The 15823-nt window shown below is 41.1% G+C and overlaps 1 protein-coding gene across 1 annotated transcript in view; it reads left to right on the top strand.

Annotated features, from left to right (window-relative positions):
• Nucleotides 1-15823, top strand: part of LOC139992803 (uncharacterized) — a 160282-nt gene that overhangs the window by 48731 nt on the left and 95728 nt on the right. Inside the window, exon 4 of the mRNA XM_072014006.1 lies at nt 14463-14577. Within this exon, the coding sequence (XP_071870107.1) occupies nt 14463-14577 (115 nt within the window). The remainder of the gene's footprint in view (nt 1-14462; nt 14578-15823) is intronic.

Below are 15823 nucleotides of genomic sequence, written 5' to 3'. Positions count from 1 at the left end.
CATCGCCGGGAGACTGTGGCACGGATTTCAGGGAATAAATTGCAAATATCGTTTCCATGCTTCTTTTTTTCGGATAACTCGCTTGTAATCCCTTTGTCGGGCATCAGGAGGTATCAACAACCCAGCCGAGACACTCGTGTTCGATCTTTGGCGCTCATCCAACGCTTCCGGTCGGTTACCTTCACGACTCATCGCTTCGTACAATCCTCGTGTAACTCCCTGATTCCTCCAGTATTTGTGTGTTTTACTTTAATCGGCTTTCCCTTCAAGAGCCTCGCGTTTGTTAACAGAATATTTGCCGATTTAACATACTATCGTACAAGAGATTAGCCTCGTGTATTTTTTCCCCTGTTACCTTTAGAAACACCTTTCGTGAGAATCTTTTATTTCTTAATCGTATTGATTACATCTAGAAGACTTAGAATTCGAAATTAAAATCTGATACAAAGGAATGAGAAATCATTGCTCTGGCAGTGTGTTGCGTGCGTTTCACGAAATCTTTTTCATTTTCTCATGGCAAAAGTGTGACTTATTAACCTGAATATTACGTATTACGTGAATATATGTTATAATCGTTTTAAAGATGAGTTCATTTTCTTTGAGTAGATACGTCCATAGTAGCTGAATCTTCTTTGCACAAGTAGATAATTAGTATTTTTACAATATATTAGATTTATATCGCAACTTGTATCCATAAAAGATAATGTTTGAGAAACAGAATACTGTACGAAATGGAGTAAGTGGAAGGTTTTAGATGTCCAGTGTGCTCTGGCCACGGTACAGTATCGATTTTTCTCTCCGACGTATATAATTGATGATTACCGGAGAACTTACCTTCCGGTCCATGGTTTATTTACCAATGAATCTCGGAGATTCCACCTATGGTACGCAATCTCACATGATGGACCATTTTTACCAAGCTTGCGCTTTATCAGTACGTTAAAAATCAATAATTCCACTTACAATTTATATCTTGTCAAACATCTATCATGTATCCTCGCACAAACAATATTAGGAATATATATATATATATATATGTAAAAGCTTTCATTTTCAGTTAACAAATTAGTTTAATTTTGAGAATTCCGAAGAAGTATCTTCAACATGCTTTCCTCTCTTATTATCATTTTGCAACTGATGTTTTAGTTATTCTTACGCTAAAATTGGTTTATTCGAAGCACGTGACTGACATGCCATCCCAATCGACGTTATGTAAGCTGACGCAGGAACGACAACCCGAACTCTGACACCGTCTAAAGAAGAGTTAACCCAAAACGAATCAGTGTCAGCGTCGGATTAACCAAACGCGTAATGTCGGGCTAGAGGTAACCCGGAAGTAGGCGAGTAATCCCCTTCTATTCTCCGATCGCTGAATCCAGTCGATTCCCTTCCGATTCAGTCAATTCAGCAATCTTTCTCTGGTAGATGCGTAGTTTGAATTTACTGCCACCTTGAACGACGACTTTTACGAGTGTTATCAAGATGCTACCTGGCATAATCCGACGTCCACGGTCGCCCCAGGACACGCTTGGTTTCTGATTGGATCACATCCTTGAATGTCCTCCGATGACCACTCCTGCCGCACATACCATAGAACGTTCCGTGAGGGATTTATAGTCCGATGACAGTTCTACTTCGATTAAGTGGCAATTCCGATATTCGTTGACGCTTAACCTAATTCTGGAACAGTCCTTGTTGAACTATGAATGAGAAATTTATAACTGGATGCTTCGGATTTTCTTCTTAAATTTTATTGCATTTGAGAAATTGAATTACCGAAGAACGAAAATTTGAAGAAGCATTTTACAAATATATACTGTGTCGTATATGAAACATTCCGGGATCTCAAGACCGCTGTAACGAGATCCGATGTAATGAGATAATGATCATATTAGCAGAGTTTGAAACAAATTTAAAAGTGTAGAGAGAAGCTATAAAATATTTAGTGTAAGCATATATTTCGCAGAGACTCGCATTACTCATAAAAGTTTTCAGTGGTAAATGTTCAAATACTGCCGTGAAACTGTGGCGGACGTTAACATTTTTTAATTCCGATAACAACTAGTACTCTAATGTAAACTTTTTATTCTCGCACATTCCTAAATCAAGCAAGAGATTATGTCAACCCCGTGTCACAATGATTCATTGATCCACTCTACTTCCCTTCGTTCGAAAAAAAAGAAAAAGAAAAAAGAAAGAAAAAAAAAGAAAAAGAAAAGGAAGAAGTAGAAAAACAAACGGAACGTAATCTTTTACCGCAATGTCAAAGAATCAGAGAATGTATCCGTGACGGATCAACACGTCAAAAGTTAGCCAATTTCATGTGGAACTGTTCGGGAAAAGATCGAATTAGCGAAAGACTGAAATTTATCGGTCTGTCACGTGTGACCAACCAGATTCGGTGTCTCCACCGTTCCACGTTGGTCATCATCAATCACGCGGATGACGAACAAACACATCGATCCACTACTTGTTTGCCAGGCCCTGTCCGGTTATTGAATTATTGACTTTCCTGAACCGGGTCACCTGTGTCAAGGATAGAATCAAAAAGTGCATCGATATCGCTCACGCATTCAACCGCATCCTTTTGAGAACAAACGTAGATGAATTAGAAACTGGGCGGTTAGAGCTTTTCAGATCGGAGGACGTGTTATCTGCACCGTCATAAATTATTCGATGCCAACAACTTGCCCTTAAAAAGAACCACGGACTAACTGTGCTCGCGGTTTAATTCAAACGCGGCATCATACTCATTATGTCGCGTTCTGAGGCGTTAGTTTCTTTTCAGTTTAATATTTTAACCTAGTTGCATGCGTAGCTCGTTTAAATTTCCTGCAAAGAGGAAGTGAAATCGGTGGTTCGTGTGACGATCTCTTGGATTTTTGAAAGGGTACGAAGATAGAAGAAAATATTAAATTACGAAAATTCTACGTTAATCTTTCGATATCCATTTTTAGAATTCTTTGTAAAATTAAAGAATGTGAACGCAAGTGTAAGGAACGATGGATAATGACCGCTGGAAGCTTAATTCCAGCTATCTATAATTACGGTGTTGTATGTAAAGGGGGTCATCAGTTCATGACGTGGCAAGTTATATTAATACACCGTTGATAATAAGGGTATTGACACGAAGTCATTATTCCTTTTTATCAAAGATATTTTCATCCTTCTTTGTCAGCATCTGCTAGCATTTCCAATATAAGTTTCCAATATAAGGTCGGTGCTGAAAATAACACGCGAGAACTAGATTAATTATAACGATCAACAGAGTAAATAAAATAAATAAAATAAAATCTCGCACGAGTTCAAGTTACAAGAATTTTACAGGAAACATTGCTAATTAAAATCATCGACCGATAAACGAGTACAAGGTAATGACCAGGTTTAGACACACCGGTAATTTCAGGTTACTGCATCGATTGACCAGTTAACAAGATTTAATTAATGCTTTCCGGCTGATCGATCGTCGCGTTTCGCTCTGGCCGGCCAGCTTGCGAATAACTCTTGTTTCGAAAGTGCATCGGGGCCAGAAAAAAAGTGTGTTCCAGGTTCGGTGAATTTTCTATCTTTAATGGCGAGCGGAAACAGAGTCGTGGCACAGTGAATAATGACTGGCCGTTCAATGGGAGCTTAATTCCACGTGTGCGTGATTGCGGAATAGTATGCCGTTGCAAATACACGTAGAGAGAGGGAGCCGGTGCTTTTTATCAAAAGCCTCGATGTATTAGCGGGACGCTGGCGCCATACGGTCGTCCTGAATTGTTCGACAAGTGGATGACTCCTGAATTATTATTCATTGTCCGGGCGAAATTACTGGAAATTTCACGCTTTGCTGAAATCTCTGCTAGCGGATAGCCTCCTCGTACCCGAGCCTCGATTTTAATGTCGTTATCGGACGCAATCGTACCTACCGGATTTCATTCGAAGGAATCTGCAAATTCACTAGTCGACGCCCGTGTTAAATGTACTGCAAGTTTATAGTCCACGCGGACACTCCCTTGCTCGTCTTCGTAAATAGTTTGCATCCATTTCGAGGTTTCAGGAACGCGTTTGATCGTAGAGTATTTTCATGGTTTCTCGTTTGGAGTTTTATTAGTGGAGTTGCTCGAATTCAGATAACTTTACGAATTTCGAAGAAACTTCAACAGTCGGACTGCTTTATTTTTCATAGTTATAATTACGAAATTCGTTTCATCAATGTAAGATATTTGTGGTGATAAAATTGTGGTGCACCAAGAGTGATAATAAAGTATTTCGAGAACTTTTCTTGTAATTTGTTAAATGTATGTGTTACGACCGTTCGCGGAGAGACGCGGTCGCGAGGAAAACGCGTCAGCGAGAGGCGTAAATTCTCACTACGATTCGGCTAATCGACGCCGCGAAATAGTCGTTCCCCGTGTTTCGATTACGATAACAGGGGTGGTTAATTGAGACCAACGCTGTGTTAACAGGTTAATAAGACGTATATATTCAACAATAGATCACACAATATTATGAGCGTCACAAGTATTTGACGATGAGTACAATTAATGCGTTACAGAAAGTATGACTCGATTTGACGATATCTCTCGATGAGATAGTTAGACTTTACAAACGGATTGATTTGAAGGTAGAATCGTGGTAGACTTATTGACTGTTTGGACGACGAAAATGGACTACTCTGAGAGTGACGATGCTGTGTCAGAGGAGAGCTAGGAAAGGGTATGTTTAACGCACGGGATCATCGGATTCGTTGATGACAGTTTTTTGGCCAGGAAAGTGAGGGTAATAGACATTGTTTCTATTGGCCATTACGATTGTTGGTGGACTAGGAGGGGTCTTAGCCGCCCTCGATAGAAGGTTGGTGGTGGGAAGCATCGCACGTGTGAAAAGTAATTAATTTTAAGTGTTTTCCGGACACAAACCAGAGATCTTAGAAAATACTTTCATAGAAAAGATCCTTGTTCGACCTGAGAGACTTTTGTTGGAATTTTCTAAGATTTATGGTCGGTCTTTGAGATTCTTTAGAGTACGCAATAAGGATGTGCAGACATATGGTTGCCATCCCGCTCGCGATGCGACGCCTGGTCCAGGTAGAGAGTCGGTCGACGTAACAGTATGATATTAGAGAAAAAAATCTAGTGATATTTTAATCAATAGACATTAATTGCCAAATCATTTTTCCAATTTTTTATACCTAACTGTAATAGGATGAAATATGATGATGTCAGATCAGATAGATTCGAATTCTGTAGCAAGCAAATTGATCCATCGAATGTATACCGTGTGTCATTTCGTTGCGAGTTTCATAACAGATATTTCAACGTTTTTAATTCCGACGTTGCGTCTTTTTGCCGTTTCTTTTTTACGCGGCTCGAAGCGGAACGATCCTGGAAATTAATGGCACGGTAGTGAGCCACGACATTTAAATGCGGCATAAAAATTCACCTGCTGCACCACACAGTGGTTGCACCTGTATTCATAAGGTTGTTGCGAACGAATTGTGAAACTTACAGATTAATAGGAGGCATTTAAACATTCCCGTAAATTACCCAGTGTGATATAATTTCCTAGGTACGAGGCAACGAGTGCTTAGCACACTCGAACGGTATTGTTTTCATTTTTCTGAGTGCAAAATTTTTCATTACTCTTGAGAACGGTAGCTAAATCATCTGAACTTTCGTCGATAAGCGGATCGTGTAGGTTGTCAAGTATCCGTTTCGACAAAACTTTGCAGATTTACGAATCCCATCAATTTTTAATAATATTTTTTATATATTATAATCTGCTTAAAGCAGCTCATGCATCATCTGGACCTTGGATTTCACTAGAGACAAAAATTCATCGTTAGAAATGATAGTAACCTTGGAAAATTTGTATTTTCGAATTACTGTTCAATTTTACATCATGAAAATTATACGATGTCCGTTTCTTAACGATCACTGCACTGTCTAGAACGAATAACGTTAGAAGTGCTGAACAAAGGCGATTAAGAATTGTATATGAATGCAGCCTGGCGCATAATAATTCTGAACGATCCTTTACTGCAGCGCTAAATGTTTCGCCGAGCGTCGACCTCGACGTTGTTTTCGAATTGGAGGTTAAAGAGACGTGATATAAAATTGTAATTACATGTAATACATAAAGCCAATCAAGAGAATGAACAGGCGGAATAATATTACACCAGTAGCTAATAATCGAATACAAAATTTTACACCTTCGTCATCGTAAAATAAAATGGAAAAATTAAACAATTGTTCAGTCCATACTAAGGCTTTGGAAATTTTTCAAGAAATCTCTTCTTCGATGGTAGCGTCACGTCTTTTCAATCCAGCGGAAGAGCTGCAGGTCCCGATAGATTGGCTTTAAATCCGCGCGCCTTATTCCCGGACACGCTATAGAGAACACTCGATGCAAGTTTCCAGCAGGTGCAGTGTTCGGGCAACGATTCCTTTATCGCCGGGCTTTTTCATCAGAATTACAAACAATCGGTCCCGAGTATGCTTTTTAATCCGAACCAATAAAACAATCGAGCGTTCCGAGTCTTCTTGACTCTTCTCTTTCTTCCTCTCTATCTTCTCTTCTTTCTTTCACTTCCCGTCTATTCTGAGACTGCCGCGTCTTCAAGTCGATGAGGTCACAGAGAAATCCTCACCCTCCTCGATGTCCCTCTTTATCCCTCTGCTCGTTGCAGTTCCAACTCTCTTTGTGCGCTTCCCAAACCCTCCTCTCTTTTGCTCTTTCGCGGCTCTTCCCGTTCTTTCAGTTCTTCTTCGTTACCCCCGTGGGAACACCGGCAGCGATGCTCGACCTTCGTCTCTTTTTAAAACAATCGAGCCTCGTAAACAACGTCATTCCCAGCTCTTTGTTTTGGCCGGCCATCTTGCCGCTTCAGGGGAAGAGAATGACTGAACTCGGTGAGCGTCCTCTCGCTGCGTCGACGATTATTTTTACCGCGCTCTGCTTCGAATAATCCAGCCCTCGTGGGGCTTCGTCGCTTTTGCCTGAAAGTAATCTTTTTGTTCTCGTCAATTTTGGCTCGATGCTTCGAAAGCAATTGCGTTTATTATACATCGCGCTTAACGATCGAGCTACTTCGTTAATGCCAAGTACGTACTATGTATTTGCCAACCATGCAAAACGTTTCGCAACGTTTTCAGAGCTACATTTAAATCGTGAACGAACCGCGAGTTGTAATTTCGTTTTCTATTATCATGAACATAGGACATTTGCTTACAAGGTATAGCCAATTTCCAGTAGATCTTCGACGAAACTCTTATTTGGAGTTCCCAGAATTTCAAAGAACGTCGGACGCCAGAGAGCGCGTTACTCGACGTAGAAGAGTATTTGGACTTGACAGACGAGCCTCCTTCTGACGCTACTTGGCAGGCTTACGATTTCGTCCCCGCAATCCATTTCCTTGTAGAAGCTTTCCAGTCTTTTTCTTCCTTGCTGTACCTGCGGTATAAAAAGTCACGAAATCCTATAAAGCTCGAAAGAGTAGGCGGTAGAATGAAAAGCTCTTAGCATGTCGGCATCCGTTACAATCCGGCGTACTTGCTGGACTACAAATGGACCTTGACAATTTAAGAGGGTCCTGCAATCGGGCGAAACGAAATTATTTGCTGCGATACCCATCCATGGTAACTCGAGGTGAAAAAGTTTCACCACGCCCCGGTAAAATTGTAATAGCAGTGATGAAACAAACGTCGACGTGTCGTAAATTTAATGGAACGAATGGGTCCTCCGCGACTTGCTTTAGAATTTCCCCGAAAAATAGCGACGTTCCTGAAAAACATAGGCGCTTTTCTTATTTCCATTCAATATTGTTTTATTATTTTGTAATATATAATATATATTATTCACGGCTAAAATATTTGGTTGATAGTATTCGGTATTTGCATTTTTATCACGAGTATAGCGTAACCTTGTAAGAAACAGAGAAGTATAGGGAATTTTCGAAAAAGATTTTATAATAAAAATATTTCTGTCGACACGTACGTAGAAAGTATTCGGAATTAATATGTTCGAGCCTTGTTCATAAGTAATTTCGAGTCGACGCAACGCTGAGAACGGACGAGGCATTAAGTCGAAGGGTGAGGAGCAGAATCGAGGGTGAGAAGCGAGCGATAATGGCGGTTATGGAGGGTGGGGGCGGAGAGACTCAGCGATCCCACTTTCGAAGACACGCCGTGCAGAGTGACGAGAAGGCATGAAGACGCGAAAACGCCCGATGAATACTTAACGTCCTCTTCGGTGTCCCTGAAGAACTGCGTGGTGAAACGCTTTTGATCCCTGGAACCGTCCTTTCCCTGTCAACGCGAAAAATAAGAAACCATTTTTCGTCGTTAACTTGCGGATACCATTCTGTCACGTACCATGCTAATGCCCGGCTTCGTAACGACGAAACTTTAATGAAACGTTGAGTAATAGTTCCGACATTGTTGCTGCCACGTGGATTTAATGCCATTCGAAACTTTAATGCGAGAGGAAGGATTTAAGATTTAGGTTCGCATTCACAATCTTTTTTAACGCGTTATATCAATCACAGTACACCTGGAAAGGTCTCTACATGCGCAACACAGATTCTTTTCATTCGCTGCTAAATTTCTATGAGAGATTATGCATCCCCGATTCCTATGTATGAATTTTTATCGCTTCTATAAAGTTTCTCGCAGAGAAAGAAAGAAATTTCGTTCGGGTTAAGCGATCACAGCATACGATTAAGCATACAAATTGCTGCGGAAGGTGTCATTTTCGGTTAAAATACGCGCAACAAGGAAAAACTTCGTCCTTTAAGAAATAAGTTTCACTCCAGTGACGCCTTTACGTAACTGGCGAATAGCAAAGACCGGAGGAAGTCTGATGACGACGGGTTGGAGAGGAAAGAGACGGTCGTCAGGGGTGTGTGTGGTTGAATAGCGAGTAAGGCGCCAGGAGAACAACAAACCGCCACGAGACCGCGATGGCTGACGCTCCGCTCTAATGGCACCACTCAAGATGCAATATCGCTGCATGAATATTATATAGCATCCACACGACCAGCATCTGCCAGATACTCGCGTCTTTACAGCCATCTTAGACGGTCGTATCGTCGCGGAGGTCCGTGTATCAGTAGAGGCTGGCACACCGAGAGACGAGTATACGTGTGTCTCGACACGGGGTGGCTGCCGTTTTCTCGGCTACAGCCGCGTGTACCCACGTTTCTACGTATGTACCAGGGACTCCACTTAGCTTGAAAAGCTATGATTATTTCAAGGTGCACTCACAAAAATTGGCTGGCCTGCTGTGCGCTGGCTAGAATCGGCCTTCAAGGGGATCGTCCGTGCACCACCTTTTTCGGTGGTATGTTGCGCCTTTTCCAAGCGTTGCTCTTGAAAGAACCGGCGGCCCTTTGATGCCAGATCGCCGGAACTTGGCTTAAAGAGGCCGTTTTCCGGTTAATGTTGGATACTCCGTCGAATATCGGAATTTTGACGTTTGTCTCTTCGATGATACGACCGCTGCCACGATATGGCTGATCGCGTTGGTTATTTGTTGCTTCAGAATCCTTCGTACCTGTCCATTTTTCAATGCTTTCGAATATCGATTGTGAACGATGAAAGCTTTGAATTGACGATCGTACTGTGCAATCTTTTTGACGGCTTTCGATACGGAAAACTGATCAAAGACAGAGTGCGTTTCGTGGATTATCGAAGCAAATGGTCGGTCGACGAATATAACCAAGGAAGATTTATATTACCGTGGAAAAATCGGGGATCGCCTACTAGTACAAGGTGTCGTTTTGTTCTCTTTATGTAACTTTGTTGGATTCCTGCGAGATTTATCAGTTTCATGGGATTACCAACTATTTCATGGAACTGGACGGTCCACGTTTTAAATTACGCCGGATGACACACCTGTCACTGGTCTAGCTAATTTGGATTTTCAAAAGCTTCATGAAAATCTACCCTCGTCCAGGCGTCATGCTGTAACACACGTGTGACGCGTTACACGGCCGAAATGTTGGCGAGGAAACCTCGTCCGGTATGTACGGCCACGTCTCGCGGGTGCAACGCATTCAATTAATTGTTAACATGATTCACGATCGCGCGGAGTTAGAGCTTCTGTAGAAATGAAGTGCATTTCAGTTACTTGTGCGAGTATTAATGGAACCCTTTAAAAGCACGTGCTTCCACGGAACGTTCTGCGAAATGTTCAGATTCAATGAATTCTCGTAAATCATAAGGACAAAATGTTCGAATGATTTTAGAAAAGTTGGCGAAACAGACTTTCGATTCAACTTAGGAAAAGCTTGAAAATAATAAAAAATTAGAATAATTCGTACGAGTTCGTCGATTTGTTTAACGCAGTCACGAGCTGGCGATTTAGTTTGTAATTAATAAAACGCGTCACCTGGCTCTGAAAGGCGGTAAGTCTTCTGGTTTGATGTTTTCACGTGGAAATGCTCTAGGAGGATCTTTCTCGGTAATGAATGAAGTTAGTTGAAAAGGGAGTGAAATTTTTGTTGGGACGTCTCGATTCACTGTCGCCCGTTACCGTTTCTTCAGAGGAGAAGCATAACGGCAGGACCTATATTCCGTAATTTCACATTTTAACATTTCATACGAGCACGTTGTCGAGTGATACGGTGATTTCGAAGGATTCGAGTTAAAAGATGAGCTCGAGCGGCCAAGTCAAATAAGATGCGAACATGTCGAGTGTGAAACATTAACGAGGAGTAAACACGTAAAGAGACCGGCGTACGTAGATTGACGAATAAATAGATAGGTGCATGTACAAACATACATATAGCAGATGTAGGATCAACAGAGAAGAAGCCATGGTCTGTTAAATTTCAGCGAGGCTTTGGAAAACGGCATAGAATTGAATTTCACATTGTTTTCTGAAACTTATCCACATTCTTAGCTTCCTGTCACGAAATAGGCGTCCGCATGTCTGACGCGTTTACAACTCAAACAATTTTAAATTGCCTCGCGTGCGTCAGATGTGTGTAGTTTTCATAGTCGTTTATTCAACGTCAGGCCACGTATAAAGTTTTATTACATCACACAGTCCCCACAAAATACAGGAATATAATTTTGACGGTCACTTGCGCGTTTTTACACGCGACACGAAAATATTAATTTACTTAACAAAATTTATTTCATTTAAAATAAACCCATGCGCTCGTGCGTCGCGTTTTCAATTCTACTTCATTTTTATGCGGGGATTAATGGGAACGGAACCAGGAAATGAATATCAACGTTTCGTCGTGCACCTGCATAAATGTGAAACTCAAGAGGGAAATGCTACTCTCTTCCTCGAAATGTAATATTTCCAGCGTATGAGAAGAAAATTGTTATAATTTCTAGAAGAGTACTAATTACCGACCGTGTATTTTTGCCAGTTAACTTGAAACGTAATTGGAACAAAAGGAACTCAATTTTCAAAAACATGACTTTTCCAATTGCTATCATTAAATGTAAACGATAGATGTGTCTCAAAAAACCACAAGATAATATCACGGTGTTCGCTTTGATTTCTTGCTACGAAACGTACCTCTGCTGTCAGAATTTCCGTGCACTCATGAAGGAGGAGGAATTTTTTTTCATAATTTGCAAGCACCCTCGATTTATACAGGATAGCCTCATGGGTCTGATCTCGCCTCATTAACTGCGAATCAGCAGAACATAATACCGCTTGAAAAAAAGCGTCCAAGGTAGATAGAGCGACAGAGGAAGGATGAGGATGGGTGATGGTTGAAAAAAGAAAAAGGCGGGACAAGCGTGAGATAGGAAGGAGAGACAGGAGTGGAAAAAGAGAACGCGACAGGAGGAAAGAGTGGAGGAAATTTCGGGACATGGAGTTATCAGGTGGGGACGTGGAAGAGGTAATAGCCTGTGAAGGGAGGAGAGCAGGAGGCGCGGAGATTGTAAAATCGATGAGGTTCTTTCGCGCTTGGCGCGAGTCAAGTTCCTTAGGGTACCTGACGTTTCCTCATTTCTTCCGAAGTCGTCGAACGTCACGGGGCCGCGAATTGCTCTCGGTTTTTTCCTTAGCTCGGCTTAAAACACGACAAATTCTCTCAACCCTTGGCCCGGAACCTGGCAACCAGGAGCCGGGGGAGGGAGGTTGAGAAAGCTATTTCCCGCTGTAAAGCGAGCTGTCTGCAGTAAGTATAAACTCCGGAGCTCAAAGGTGCTCGAGGCGCCTTCGAAACTCGCCGACTAGAAGTTGCACCCCCATTTGAGGGCGAGCGTACGCGCGCGCGCACCAACAATCGTGATCCCATCCCCTATGCCCATGGGATTCGGAAGTTTGCGTTTTCTTCGCCCGGCCCCCCTTCTTTTACCGTCTTTCCTCGCCTCCACGCCGAGTCGCTGCCGTCGAGGGAATTTTTTTAAAAGCGGCGAACAATTTGAGATAATGGTTCGGTAGAGATGGATTTATGTTCTCCGGCTGCGAGAGCCTGTTATAATTCACTTTTCCGGGAATTTATGGACCAACCTTTTTGCAGATTGGTGTTATGTTTTGTACCTGTCCGCGCTCTCTTGTGGTTTCATTACAGTGATTGGAACGATCAGTGAACTGCCATTCAATCAGATTAGTCGATTGATATTTTTTTCATTGTTATCGTGTGTGACGACTTAAGCAAACACAGCTGCTTATTGTCTCTTCGTTATCGCAGCTTTCTTCCGTTCTGTTGGAATTTACATTCATTTCTGAATCCTGAATTTATTTCACCCTGTCATAATAAGCATCTTTTCTGGAATTACATGTATACGTAACACTAATCCTTTAATAACAACGCGAAACTTAAGCACTATGCGAAACTACCAACTATAGTGTAGCTGCATTATTCCGTTAAGTTTTCGTTCTTCTCGTACTTCTTGTTGTTTCAGTCGGTATTTGTTGAAGTAGAAGTGGTTTCCACTGTTTGCAGTTTCTGCGTAGTACTGGATTTAGCAGTACATCGCTTTGAAATCGGAATCTGTGACATTACCTTTCTGTTTGTCGCGTAAAGGATCGGTAGGAGCAAATCAAATTTGAAACAAAAATATTCTTTTATTATTAATGGAAAAAGGATTACGCTTTGATGAAGACGTATTGTGTATATGCCATTAATAAAGAGAAAATTCATACCTCGCTTTACGACGCTGGCCTTAGTAACTCTTTGGATTAAAGACATTAAAAAAAGAGGAAAGGTATTGTAGGAAATATATTAAAAGCGAAAAAATTGTTTAATTTTACTATTCAAGAAAGGAAGAAGTATTATGCCTTGATGAAAATTTATCATAGACGAAGAAAGCCTTCATCGCTTCTTTTACAATACAGCATTCTATCTTCTTCCCTTGTCAGTAGCTCTTTGCGCTGCAGTTGCTTGAATCCCTATTCCCTTCGGGAATTTAAGAACAAGAGCCTTCGCGCAGGAAACCTTCCTCTCTTTCCGCATCCTTTGATACGCTCGCTTGTTTCTGGATTTCAGATTTCTACAAGGTGAATATCGTATTGTTCGCGGTCTTCTTGATGCTCGTGGGACTTTTATCTCATTCAATCCATAGAATTACACATTTCGTTACAAAACATCGTGTCGGCTTGAACGATTACCTTCGATGCGTCGTGATAAAACAACGGGACGTCGATACCCGAATTAAAGAAAATTCTATAACAGCCGATCACCGTTAAATTCCGAAAACACCAATTAAATTTCCCGGTTGCTGCTTTCACTTTTTATCAAAGCGTAAAACGCAGCAGCCCGCGAAACACAAATACAAACGCGGTACCGCATTGATCCGTTATCGAAAATCGAATCGATCCGCGCTGGTTCCGGTTTAACGGCGAATCGAGGATCGACGCGGTGCCATGCACCCGTCGTTATAATAAATTTACGCTCGATACTCGTCCGCGCAGAGCTAGGATATGCGATATTCATATTTATTTATGAGGAATGTACGCGACCCTATTGATTTTTCGACCTTAACGCCGTCGGCTCGTTATTCGAGCGCCACCCTTTCAGCCTTTCATGCGGTTCCACGGCCGAACAAAGCGAGCCTGACATAGCCGGCACAAGTCCAAAACGGTATGATGTTCAATTTCGCGGAGCATGATTTAAATATTAAATTAGCAGAGGCACGAGCTGTACGGGAAAAATTATTGCATGTCGGAAAAGATAAATAAATAAATAAATACCGGTTTCTTAGCGGACAAGCTACGTGTTCTTGACGTGTATCGTTGTGATCCGTCGAATAAAACCAGATTGAAAGTTTGCAGCGGAAAATGCGATGAAAAAGATCGAAATGTAAAATATTTCGAAATGAATCGAAAGAAATTTCCATTGTTGTACAATAGAACTGAGTTATATCCTGACAAATATTAAATTTCAATTATCTTTCGTCGATATCGTTTCGAATGTTTATTGTAGATAATTTAAAATTAAATTTAAAGCCTGAAATGAATGATTGTATGTATCGATTTTCAATAAAACCGAATAATTCTTTCAGCTATTTCTACACCGCCCTGTTCGTATGTAAAATACAATAGCCTGGAGGATATACTGTCACAGGATTTAGGATTCACTCAACTGGAGTTCACCCCTACCGTCGTATCGAAAATGAGGTAAGAGTTGATTAACCTGCGGCATGCATGTGTTATTAGGTTATCATAAACAGGCCTATTATAAACCTTTTTACGCCGACGCTTCATTTTTATCGACGTTAAATCAACCCTTTCGCTCTTACCGATTTATATATACACCCTCTTTAAATAGTAACGATGTCGTTGGAGCACGCATGATGGAAAATGTTTTTTGAAAGAGAAGATTGTTTACGGATGAAATTTATTGGAAAACAGTCATTCTACATTCTATATAGATGTATCAGAATTCTAATAATAGTGTTTTCTTCTTGCCGCATTAAATTGGAGACAGTAGTATAAAAAAAATTGCAATTACGAGATGAATGAGAGCGTAGCGGAACTGTAAGTATTAAATTCGGAATTTGAATGTCGGAATATTCACTTCACAATTTCTCTTTCGTTGTAGTTTCTTCAATCGCGTAATTACTTACGCTACGGACAAATTACAAAGCGTATCGTTAATTTAGTATTTAATAAGCTGATATAATCAACGCTGAAGCATTGTTTAAATTCAATCGAGCCAGTAAATTATCATTTATCAGCGTAGACTTTTCTCTTTCAAATACTCTCTATTTCAACAAAAGTAAAGCAGGAAATTGGAATTATTACAATGTAATTATTTACAACAGTTTAAATAAATTCATACGATCGATATCTACGTAAATATATTAGGATATTCGATTCGTCAAAAGATCTTCGTCGATTTCGTTAATAGCGTTCGCAACGACTCAACCAGTACTGAATCCATCGTCGTCGAATCTCTTGCCTTGATAAATTCGTTTACGTTGTAGAATTAGAAATTTCCGAAATATTTTGAGCGATGAATCGTAGAGAAAAAGCGGCGGGGTAACGATAAAAATCAACGGAGTACCGGACGATTATTTACGGCGGAGCTAGCAACAGCACGAATAGAAATTAAACGCGAACAGCAGTTTAACGCGATAATTAATTCGAAATCAGCAGAACCGCTCGCAGATTAACAGACATCCAAGCCCCGGTTTTAGTTGTCTCGCTCTAGTTTGCGTCTGCAACCTCGTCGTCGCTCGTTTCTACCCTTGGTCGTGTAGTTGCTGCAGATAAACGTGAATACTTCATAAGCTCGTAATCCTGAAACAAAACGCCCGCCAAGAACAAAAGGATCCGCTCCTGGGTCTCTGTCTAGCACGGCAACCTCTCGTTTCCACTTGCACAGCTAGCAACCAGCTCTCTCGATACGCACTGGCAACAA

The sequence above is a fragment of the Bombus fervidus genome, chromosome 12 (assembly GCF_041682495.2).
Source record: "Bombus fervidus isolate BK054 chromosome 12, iyBomFerv1, whole genome shotgun sequence".
Classification (NCBI taxonomy): domain Eukaryota; kingdom Metazoa; phylum Arthropoda; class Insecta; order Hymenoptera; family Apidae; genus Bombus; species Bombus fervidus.
The sequence above is the reverse complement of the archived record's forward strand: the minus strand, read 5'-3'. Positions and strand labels throughout refer to the sequence as shown.